We start from the raw sequence: 12,544 nt of genomic DNA, 5'->3' as shown, positions 1-12,544 counted from the left end.
CCTTCCGGGTCTTGCGCGGACCAAAGAGCAAAGCCCGTGCATGCGCACTATACTATGCATATATTTACTATGGAGCTGCGGTCCTTATGTAGGCTCCTTAGCAGCAAGTGTCTGCAGAGTGTATAATGCTCTGGGGAAGGTAACCTCATTATGTTATATGCATTGCCAGCAGTACTTTGGGTTTCCGCCACTGCAGGTCTGGGGGGACAGTGTGAGTGCAATGAATTATAGTTCAGAAGTGTGCACTCGGCTCATCCTTTACTGACAGGCCTTCTGTGAGTGTGGACTCCAGGCTGATACATTGTAGCAAACGGCCAGGATCAGAGAGTGATGCCTGCTGTCTCTGCTGCCCATTCACTTACCTTGCAGATGGTTGCCTAGACTGGATACAGTTGTGGCTGCCCCTCAGCTGGGGGCAGTCTAGAGCCAGCAAGTGCATGCCCCCTATAAACATGCACACTTGGCAGAGCATGCATGTTTCTTTCACTGAAGACAAATAAGACGCTGGCAGACCGCTCTAGCTGTGGTGTATGCCCTGCAGGAGGGCAATATGGTTAGGAGGCCCCCATACCTCAATATCTGATTGGAGGGGTCCGGCACCAGCACCCCTGTCCATCAGCTGTTACCTCATAGTCAGCACAGCTTTGTCCATTGTGTAGTAGACCAACTACAAGATAACAGCTATCAGTTGGGGTACAGAGGGTCAGACCTCCACCGGTCTAGTATTAAAATCCTGGACAACCCGTTTAATCACTTCAGCCCCGCTAGCTGAAACCCCCTTCATGACCAGAGCACTTTTTACTCTTCTGCACTACACTACTTTCACCGTTTATCGCTCGGTCATGCAACTTACCACCCAAATGAATTTTACCTCCTTTTCTTCTCACTAATGGAGCTTTCATTTGGTGGTATTTTATTGCTGCTGACATTTTTACTTTTTTTGTTATTAATCGAAATGTAACGATTTTTTTGCAAAAAAATGACATTTTTCACTTTCAGCTGTAAAATTTTGCAAAAAAAAAAACGACATCCATATATAAATTTTTCGCTAAATTTATAGTTCTACATGTCTTTGATAAAAAAAAAATGTTTGGGCAAAAAAAAAATGGTTTGGGTAAAAGTTATAGCGTTTACAAACTATGGTACAAAAATGTGAATTTCCGCTTTTTGAAGCAGCTCTGACTTTCTGAGCACCTGTCATGTTTCCTGAGGTTCTACAATGCCCAAACAGTAGAAAAACCCCACAAATGACCCCATTTCGGAAAGTAGACAACCTAAGGTATTCGCTGATGGGCATAGTGAGTTCATAGAACTTTTTATTTTTTGTCACAAGTTAGCGGAAAATGATGATGATTTTTTATTTTTATTTTTTTCTTACAAAGTCTCATATTCCACTAACTTGCGACAAAAAATAAAAAATTCTAGGAACTCGCCATGCCCCTCACGGAATACCTTGGGGTGTCTTCTTTCCAAAATGGGGTCACTTGTGGCGTAGTTATACTGCCCAGGCAATTTAGGCGCCCAAATGTGTAAGAAGTACCTTGACATCAAAATCTGTAAAAAATGGCCTGCGAAATCCGAAAGGTGCACTTTGGAATATGTGCCCCTTTGCCCACCCTGGCTGCAAAAAAGTGTGACACATCTGGTATCGCCGTACTCAGGAGAAGTTGGGGAATGTGTTTTGGGGTGTCATTTTACATATAACCATGCTGGGTGAGAGAAATATCTTGGCAAAAGACAACTTTTCCCATTTATTTTATACAAAGTTGGCATTTGACCAAGATATTTTTCTCACCCAGCTTGGGTATATGTAAAATGACACCCCAAAACACATTCCCCAACTTCTCCTGAGTACGGCGATACCAGATGTGTCACACTTTTTTGCAGCCTAGGTGGGCAAAGGGGCGCATATTCCAAAGTGCACCTTTCGGATTTCACCGGTCATTTTTTACACATTTTGATTGCAAAGTTCTTCTCACACATTTGGGCCCCTAAATTGCCAGGGCAGTATAACTACCCCACAAGTGACCCCATTTTGGAAAGAAGACACCCCAAGGTATTCCGTGAGGGGCATGGCGAGTTCCTAGAATTTTTTATTTTTTGTCACAAGTTAGCAGAAAATGATGATTTTTATTTTTTCCTTACAAAGTCTCATATTCCACTAACTTGCGACAAAAAAAAATTCTAGGAACTCGCCAAGTTAGTGGAATATGAGACTTTGTAAGGAAAAAATAAAAATCATCATTTTCTGCTAACTTGTGACAAAAAATAAAAAATTCTAGGAACTCGCCGTGCCCCTCACGGAATACCTTGGGGTGTCTTCTTTCCAAAATGGGGTCACTTGTGGCGTAGTTATACTGCCCAGGCAATTTAGGCGCCCAAATGTGTAAGAAGTACCTTGACATCAAAATCTGTAAAAAATGGCCTGCGAAATCCGAAAGGTGCACTTTGGAATATGTGCCCCTTTGCCCACCCTGGCTGCAAAAAAGTGTGACACATCTGGTATCGCCGTACTCAGGAGAAGTTGGGGAATGTGTTTTGGGGTGTCATTTTACATATAACCATGCTGGGTGAGAGAAATATCTTGGCAAAAGACAACTTTTCCCATTTATTTTATACAAAGTTGGCATTTGACCAAGATATTTTTCTCACCCAGCATGGGTATATGTAAAATGACACCCCAAAACACATTCCCCAACTTCTCCTGAGTACGGCGATACCAGATGTGTGACACTTTTTTGCAGCCTAGATGCGCAAAGGTGCCCAAATTCCTTTTAGGAGGGCATTTTTAGACATTTGGATCCCAGACTTCTTCTCACACTTTCGGGCCCCTAAAAAGCCAGGGCAGTATAAATACCCCACATGTGACCCCACTTTGGAAAGAAGACACCCCAAGGTATTCAATGAGGGGCCTGGCGAGTTCATAGAATTATTTTTTTTTGCATAAGTTAGCGGAAATTGATTTTTTTTGTTTTTTTCTCACAAAGTCTCACTTTCCGCTAACTTAGGACAAAAATTTCAATCTTTCATGGACTCAATATGCCCCTCACGGAATACCTTGGGGTGTCTTCTTTCCGAAATGGGGTCACATGTGGGGTATTTATACTGCCCTGGCTTTTTAGGGGCCCTAAAGCGTGAGAAGAAGTCTGGAATATAAAGGTCTAAAAATGTTTACGCATTTGGATTCCGTGAGGGGTATGGCGAGTTCATGTGAGATTTTATTTTTTGACACAAGTTAGTGGAATATGAGACTTAGTAAGAAAAACAAAAATAAAATAAAAAATTCCGCTAACTTGGGCCAAAAAAATGTCTGAATGGAGCCTTACAGGGGGGGGGTGATCAATGACAGGGGGGTGATCACCCATATAGACTCCCTGATCACCCCCCCTGTCATTGATCACCCCCCTGGTAAGGCTCCATTCAGACGTCCGTATGATTTTTACGGATCCATGGATCGGATCCGCAAAACATGCGGACGTCTGAATGGAGCCTTACAGGGGGGTGATCAATGACAGGGGGTGATCAGGGTGATCACCCCCCTGTCACTGATCACCCCCCCTGTAAGGCTCCATTCAGACGTCCGCATGATTTTTACGGATCCATGGATACATGGATCGGATCCGCAAAACACATGCGGACGTCTGAATGGAGCCTTACAGGGGGGTGATCAATGACAGGGGGTGATCAGGGTGATCACCCCCCTGTCACTGATCACCCCCCCTGTAAGGCTCCATTCAGACGTCCGTATGATTTTTACGGATCCATGGATACATGGATCGGATCCGCAAAACACATGCGGACGTCTGAATGGAGCCTTATAGGGGGGTGATCAATGACAGGGGGTGATCAGGGAATCTATATGGGTGATCACCCGCCTGTCATTGATCACCCCCTGTAAGGCTCCATTCAGACGTCCGCATGTGTTTTGCGGATCCGATCCATGTATCCGTGGATCCGTAAAAATCATACGGACGTCTGAACGGAGCCTGACAGGGGGGTGATCAATGACAGGGGGGTGATCAATGACAGGGGGGTGATCAGGGAGTTTATATGGGGTGATCACGGGTTCATAAGGGGTTAATAAGTGACGGGGGGGGGGTGTAGTGTAGTGTGGTGTTTGGTGCGACTTTACTGAGCTGCCTGTGTCCTCTGGTGGTCGATCCAAACAAAAGGGACCACCAGAGGACCAGGTAGCAGGTATATTAGACGCTGTTATCAAAAATCACATCTCCAGCCTGCCAGCGAACGATCGCCGCTGGCAGGCTGGAGATCCACTCGCTTACCTTCCGTTCCTGTGAGCGCGCGCGTTCACAGGAAATCTCGCGTCTCGCGAGATGACGTGCCGATGCGTCCAGGAGGAATAAATCAACCACCTCCCGGACGCATCGGTGCGTTAGGCGGTCGGGAGGTGGTTAAAGGGCATCTGTCAGCAGATTTGTACCTATGACACTGGCTGACCTGTTACATGTGCTCTTGGCAGCTGAAGACATCTGTGTTGGTCCCATGTTCATATGTGCCTGCATTGCTGATAAATATTATGTTTTAATATATGCTAATGAGCCTCTAGGAGCAACGGGGGCGTTGTCATTACTCCTAAAGGCTCTGCTTTCTCTTCATCTGCCACGCCCTCTGCACTTTAAGGCCTAATGTATAACACTGTATCAATACTACGGTTGTGTGCATGAGGCCTGATTGACAGGGCCAGGCATTGAAAACATCGTCATGTTAATGTTCATTTGGGGTCTATTCACACGTCTATAGAATGTGTCCGCACCCGTTCTGCAATTATCAGGAACGGGTGCGAACTAATTAATTCTCTATGGGGCAGTAATGGATGCGGAGAGCACAAAGTGTGCTGTCCACATTTCCGGGGCGCGGCCCCGGGAAAAAATAGAACATGTCCTATTCTTGTCCGCAATTGCGGACAAGAATAGACAGTTCTATTGGGGGGTGCCGGACGTGTGAATGGACCCTGTTTAAAGGTATTCTCCAGACATTAAAATAAGAAATGGTAAAAATGTGTGTTTGCATTTCTATGTCAAAAGGGACCCGAAAGTACAGAGATGGGGCGAGGAAGTGGGGAGACCAGGAAGTATCAGAGGGGGATTAATGAAGTATTACTTTTTTTTTTTTTAGTTTAGACCTCTTTCACACAAGCAAGGATGCGTACAGTAAGAGCACAGAATCCAGCCAGAATCCTGACCCCTTCATTTCAACGGGTCTGTGCACATGAGCGTTGTTTTTCATGCAGCATCTTCTATAGTGTGCTTTTTTCATGCAGCTCTGGCTTCATAGAAGTGAATGGGAAAACAATACGTATCTCCCTGATGATTGCTAGGAGATGTAGATTATTATTGTTACGTTTTTTTTCACGCCCATGAAAAACACATGCAACCTGCAAAGAAAAAATGCACACACCGATCACAGACAAAACTGATTGAACTTGTGGCCAAACCATCAGTTTTTTCCTGGTCAGATCCGTATCGTTCGTGTGAAAGAGGTGCTTATTTGCCACTGATTTTGTTGCTAAAATGCTGCAGATTAGACGAGGCTTCATTCTTTGCATTGGAAAGCGTGAAATCTGCGGTCTAAATTGACATGTCGCAGATTTAAAATCCACACCACTGATCATTTTCTGCCACGTGTGGCTAATAATTGCTGAAAGCTCATCACTTTGCTGGTTCTGTACAGCGCCAATCAGTTACGTCTGAACCTCCCCTCAAGGTACGCCGACGCAGGACGTATTTTGTTGCAGAAAATCTGCTGGGGAATTGCTAGTGATTTCGCTCCTTGCATTGCAAAGTGCAGGATTCGCGGCTGAAACCGCGGCACAAATTGACTTGCATTGGATTTACAATCTGCACCACAGATCTGGTCATGTGCAGGTTCTGTTATAGAATATTCTGCAGCATGTGAATGAGTTTATTTAAAATCAGCTGTCTTTGCCGCGTATCCACGCTGTGTGGCTGTACTCTTATAGCAACCTGCATATGGTGCCGATCACATGCGGATTTTGTGCGGAAAAAACGCAGCCTCATACAATACCAGAAAAGTGAATGAGATCTGACAAATCTCATGTACAATTTTTCAAATATTTATAAATTGAACTGCCATGCAGATTTAGAATGTCTTTGTGCAGATTTCCCTTTACAATGCAAAGGGTGAGATCAGGGCAAGACCGCATCAAAATCCGCAAGTAACAAATGCGGATTTTGGTGTGGATCTGATGCGGAAATTGTTGTACCGTAAGGCCCCTTGCAGACGAGCGTTCCTCCCGCAGCGAGTCCGCATCGCAGCACCCGGCCTGACCTCCCAGCGCTGCTGGGATTCACATAGCATTATATTGATTTATAATGCTATGTAACCCTTACAGTTCTGGAAGGTATTGGATAATGCTGCCAGTGTTATCCAATACATTCCAGAACTGTAAGGGTTACATAGCATCATACATCAATATAATGCTATGTGAATCCCATCGGTGCTGGGAGGTCAGGCCGGGTGCTGTGATGCGAGAGAAACGCTCGTCTACAAGGGGCCTAACGCTGGGTTCAGACCTGAGCGTTCTGAAACGAGCGCTCTGTATGCGCGATTGTACGGGCGTTTACAATCGCGCATACAGAGACTGGCGTTCACACATTGTCGCGCGTTCCCGAATTTCTATGTGCGGGAACGCGCGACAAACGCCCAAAAAAAAGCTCAAGCACTTGTTTGAGCGTCGGGCGTTTTACAGCGCGATCGTACGCGCTGTAAAACGCCCAGGTGAGAACCATTCCCATAGGGAATCATTGGTTCTTGCCTGTTGTGCGTTTTACAGCGCGTAGGAACGAGCTGTACAACGCTCAGGTGTGAACCCAGCGTAAAGGGGGTTTTCAGGTTGAATCCTTTTTCCTGCTAGCTGCTTATAGTGCATAATAACAAATATACAGATCCGTTCTAGTGCCCGTGGTCCTGTTCTGACACTCCCTTACTGTGCTGCAGGGATTACTTGCCATGCCATCATATGACTATGCCAGCCAGTGCTAGAATGGCAAAAAGAGACCTTTTAACCGTTGGTGCAGTTTTTATTTAATTTTTTTAGATTGAACACAGAATACAAAGAGCAGAGAAGTGTCAGTCTTTCTGTTATACTTCTATCTTTTTGGATACAGACTTATTTGGCTCAAAAGACTGCATCAGAAACTGCATGTGTGATTCCAGCCCAAGCCTGCCCCTTATTGCCCAACAGATGCATGCCGTGTCGAGGAATACAGCACATATTGCACTACTTTCAGGGGTCCGAAACCGCTTTTGCTCCTCACTGCATGATTGGAATGAGGAGGAGTTTGGACAAAGCAGTGGTCAAATATGTGCTCAGGGTGTTACGGAGTGCTGCAAAGGGAGCGCACATACTTGACTTCTGTACCATTCAATGTTCGCCTCACTGCGGTTGCGCAGTGAGGGGGAACAGGTTGGCTCACAATACCTGGGTGGGGCCCACCACAATTACATTTATCACCTGTCCTTAGCATAGGTGACGAATGTCAAATGTGGGGCAAAGCCGGGTCATTTCACTTCAGCAAATAGCATTGATGCAGATAAAATTAATACAAGGCACTCCCTAATGTATTGTGATTGTCCATATTGCCTCATTATACATTGCTCATATCCAGGGGTTATGGCCAGCGCTGCAGCGAAGATACTGCACATGTGTGCCAATGCGCACTCCCACGGTCCCGGCTCCGACAGAGGCCAGTGCTTTTTCCTATAGCGTGTAAGCACGACCACCACTGTTGGATTACAGGGTGGTCGTACCTCCTGGATACAAGGCGTATAATGTGATGGAAAAATGAATAAAGCCAGCCAAGGAAGCAATATGGATAATCACAATACATTAGTAAGAGCCTTGTATTCACTTTCTCTACAGGATAAATGCCATTTACTGAAGTGAGACAACCCCTTTAAGAGCAAGTGTCGCCCTCACCGGAATCTGTAGTATCCTGATGACACCTAATGTTTTTATGCTCTCTTCCAGGTCGCTGATCTCCAGATGGCGGGTACGCTGCATGATATTGTAGTGCAGGCGGCTGTGTTATATAGAGACAAGAAAGCAGTATGTTTTCAACCATACAACAAGACTCCAGTATACTGCACCTACCAGGACATGCTGCAGGGGGCTGAAGAGCTGACACTTTTCCTGAAATCCCATAATCTGGAAAATAAAACTATTGGCCTCTACTGCCATCCAAACATCCATCTGCCATCCTGGATTCTAGGGTACCCAATAATTACATTGCCTTTAACGTCCGTGTTCTCTACATGGAGCTTGAATAGATAAGTGGTTTCAAAGTCTTTTTCTGCATAGGATTCTAAGAGTTCCGGCTGCCTATTCTCCAGTAGATCCTGGCGCGCCATCGTCCTTCACATTCTTCTTTAATGCAGCGGTGTAAGATACAGCATGTGCTTGCGGAGAAAGACAAAGTTGAGGTAAGTAAGATCAATAAGGAACTTTGCTAATACTTTGTCGTTCATGTCATTTTCCCCATTATACTGAGATTTATTACAAAATTCTGCTCATGTTTAGACTACATGGTGTAAAGTAAAGATGTGGGAATGGCGGTGTAGTATCTGTCCTCTATGATGAGATGTCATTGCCCAAAGAGACTGTATTACTTACTGCTGGTAGATGGGTACAGTTTGTTTTTCTTATTACTGGACCTCTGAATCTTACGTAAATTCTGTTTTCTCGCTCGTATCATTGGAGGGCACAGGACCGTGGGTATAGCTGCTTGCTGCCACTAGGAGGTGACACTAGGCTAAAAAGTGATAACTCCTCCCCTGCAGGCTATATCCCCTCCAGCCTGGAGAGAGCATATTAGTTTTTAGCTTAGTGTCATAGGAGGCAGACCTTCCTGCTTTTGCAGGGCGGCTTACTTTTATTATTTTATCTTTTTCCTTTTTAGGTTTGGGGAAACAGTCGCCTAGCCACTCTGTCTACCCCGGGAGCAAGGCCGGTGTCGGAATCCCTCACCGCTTGCCCTCCCCAAGAAACAAAAGTGGACCAGGGCAGCTCAGCTCCCCTGCTTCCCTGCCAGCCAAGGGGTCACCTGAATCCGGCGAGACCCTCCTGCCATTCCAGTCTCCTGCCACTTCAGGTGCCAGCGGCTGAAGAGGTGACCCTGCTGGTACTCTGAGAAGGGGTGAAGAGAAGAGGATGAAGATGGGGTGAGTAGTCCGGATTGGGTAAGTATCCTCAGCCCCCTCCCCCTCCCCCTGGTCACCTCATCGTAAAATGGGGGACATTTTTCTTCAAAGTGGGCCATTTCCTGGTGAGGGCCCCACATTACCTCAGCCCCCAATGTAGGTATTCGGCTTCTGTCCATATCTGGGGGCCTGGGTCCCCCTATCTAGTTATTTGATTCTGGATATTCATGCGGGGTCTGCGTCCGCTATCTAAAGAGCGCATTTCTAACATTCTGCAGCCCCGGTCCTTCCTCTAGCTGGATTGCTGACCATCTTTCCCTTCGGTCTACTCGACCGGCAGCAATGGGTTGTATAGCTATGGAATCCAGGATCTATTTTTTTCCACGGAGAGTATTCTCTTATCTTGGTCATCTGCCCTTCCGGGCAGTGTCTACGTATGGTCAGTATATGTCACTTATAGGGTTTTCCATCACCGGTGATGCTCACATCGTTTTTTTTTGCTTCTACCTTTATCCGAGGTATTGGTTCTTTGGCCTGCAGTTGGGCATGCCTGGCTTAAGAATTTTTTTCTCAGTAGTTTCTCAAGCAGCTTCTCTTGCTAGAAATCTCACCACAAGCCTGATGGCTCTAGGGGCATTAGTCTACCAATTTACCACTTCCTAAGGGGTGTTCTTTTATCCAGAGGAGGATCCTGCGGACCTGGATTTTGGTTCCGCTTCCACAGTTGTGGCCAGCAACCGGCTTCGTCCCAACGATCTGTATATCGCTGGAGGCGTTTCAGGGACAAACAAGCCCTCCCTCTGAGACTTCTTCTCCTTTTTATTTCTAGGAAGGCGGCATTCCAGGTGGCAGGATCTTCCATCCGGCAGCTTTCCGAGTTGATAGCGCCTTCTTGTACGTCTATTTGTCCTTTGTCATTTGCATCAGGCAGTGATCTGCCCAGTATCTTCTTTCTTGCAGAAGGTAGTCGCCGCTTTCCAGGTCATCTCAGACATGGTTTTCTCTTCTTTCTCCCTAGTATTTTTAAGGGTGGGCTCTCCATCAGCCATCTAATTTGGCCTCTGAGATTTGCTGGCCGTATCTAGCGCGTTCCGCTGTACGGACTTTTACCTGGTTCTCTTGGAGGTCCTTGTCATAGTTGACGACTTCCAACAGGATGTTTTTCCAGGGATGTCTGCCTGACAGTTACTTCCTAGCGGAGTTATGGCCTGCCCGATCAGCGGTTGGCACTTCTCGGGTTCATCTTCTCCAGGCATTGCTTCTAGAAGGCAGCGTCTTGGTCTTCCGGCAAGTTCACCGAGTTTTACCGGGGGCTTTCCTAGACATCGACTGTTGCTGCTCCAGGCAGCAAGGTCTTGCAGGCGGCAGCGGATTACGCATCCTCAGGGGCGTTTTTTCTCCATGGGCGTGTGATTTGTTTCCCTCCCCGTGGACTGCTTTAGGACGTCCCACGGTCCTGTGTCCCCCAATGATACGAGCGAGAAAACAAGATCTTTGTGAACTCGCCTGTAAAATCTCTTTCTCGCGTAGTTAATAATTTTTTTTTTTTTTGTTCATGGTAATGCAAACGGATCCGTTCTGAACTGATCTAAGCATTTGCATTATAGGTGCGGATCCGTCTGTGCAGATACCAGACGGATCCGCACCTAAACGCAGGTGCGAAAGTACCCTTATTAGGGCAGGATCTTGCATGACATCAGACAGTAGACTGCATGTTAGGTGGAAGTGAGACCCCTAGTGGCCATGACTTTACAGCTTTTTTCAGGTGGATATTTCAGGCAGGTAGTTTCTAAAGTGTTTTAGAAACTACACCATTCTCTATTGCAGGGATCAGCAACCTTCAGCACTCCAGCTACTGTGAAACTACAACTCCCAGCAAGCACACTTGGCTGTTCTTGTAACTCCTATAGAATGGAAAGAAGAATTCTGGGAGTTATAGTTTCAGAACAACTGGAGCGCCGGAGGTTGCTGATCCCTGGTCTGTTTCGGCCTCATGCACACGAATGTATTTTCTTTCGCAAAAACACGGAAGTTACTTCTTGTGCATTCCTTGTCCGCAGCTGTTCCATTCTGCAAAATACGGAACACGAACATCATGCAAATTTTTGCAGATCCGTGTTTTGCGGATTGCAAAATACATACAGTCGTGTGCATGAGCCCAATGAAATTGTGTGAAAGTACAGTGACTGTTCAAGGTCAGTAGATACGTTTGCTGTCCGTGGAGACCACGGACAGCGCACATCCGTGATTCACTGACATGTGAGAGGTCTAAGGTTTTCTTACCATTGCATCAGCCCATGAATATCAGGACTCCAGTGCTTGGCTTCCACTGGAGGTTCTCACCCTGGATTTTAAGAAAGCAGCTGGTATACAGTTAGTGGCGCAGCATTTCAGTCAGGTCTTTGTCAGCAGTTTATACTGCCCTCATGCAGGGCAGTGTAAAATTAGTGACAGGTTCCCTTTATGCCTCTCTGTGCCCTCCTCTGGAGACCTGAGTAATCTGAGACTGCCTGCCAGCTAGAGTCATACTGCCGGAAAAGCAAATTAGACTTCTTTTGCTTTTTGTCCTTGTATCTGTGGCTGCCAGCCTGTCTTATGTGACTCAGCTTCTGAGCCTGGAGCTAGAATGGCACGGCACTGCCAGCAGAGGAGGAGAGACGCAGCTTGGCAGCAATCACACAGCGCTATTACACATTGCAGCCTGGCCTGAAAACTTAACACTTTCAACAAACTAGATGTGACAGTGTAAGTGGCCCTATGGACAGTAATTCAAGGTAAGCCTGCCAGGTGGGCATCTCCAGGTGCTTATTAAAGGTATAAAGCAGCGGACCTTTACAGGTTGGCAGTGAGCGCAGTGTAAAGGAAGCCCTGCCTGACAGCCTCTCTTGGTGAATCAGCAGTATAGAGGTGAAAACTAGTAAGTGGATATAATGCATAGCACCCAAACTCTAGCTTATGGCACCACACAGCACCCACTAGATTAAGCTACCTTTGAAGAGGTTTTTAAGTACCTTTATATTAATGGACTATCATTAGCATAGGCCATGAATATCTGATTGGTGGGGGTCCAACGCTCAGCACTGTTCTACAACAGCACTGGGAGTTGCCGGAGGAACTCCCCATCTCCATCCATTGTTTGGTGGACAAAGCTGGTTACTTCAGCTCTGCTCCAATGGAAGTGAATGGGAGCAGCGCTGCATTAACCTGCTCTGTCTACTACACAGTGGATGGGGCTATGTAGTTCCAGTGCTGGAACTACTGAAGAACAGCTGATCTGTGGGCCATTAATATAAATGTACTGGAAACCTCCTTTAAAGGGCATCTGTCAGCAGATTTGTACCTATGGAACTGTCTGACCTGTTAC

General features: G+C 46.3%; 1 protein-coding gene across 1 annotated transcript in view; it reads left to right on the top strand.

The window, feature by feature from the left end:
* The first annotated feature begins 21 nt into the window (after positions 1–21).
* The window catches only part of AASDH (aminoadipate-semialdehyde dehydrogenase), a 36,909-nt gene continuing 24,386 nt past the window's right edge, over positions 22–12,544 (top strand). Inside the window, 4 exon segments of the mRNA XM_044299465.1 lie at positions 22–139; positions 8,012–8,253; positions 8,342–8,402; positions 8,404–8,463. Coding sequence (XP_044155400.1) covers positions 41–139; positions 8,012–8,253; positions 8,342–8,402; positions 8,404–8,463 — 462 coding nt within the window. The 5' untranslated portion in view covers positions 22–40.

Source organism: Bufo gargarizans, chromosome 1 (genome assembly GCF_014858855.1).
Source record: "Bufo gargarizans isolate SCDJY-AF-19 chromosome 1, ASM1485885v1, whole genome shotgun sequence".
In the NCBI taxonomy this organism is placed as follows: Eukaryota; Metazoa; Chordata; class Amphibia; order Anura; family Bufonidae; genus Bufo; species Bufo gargarizans.
The sequence above is the reverse complement of the archived record's forward strand: the minus strand, read 5'-3'. Positions and strand labels throughout refer to the sequence as shown.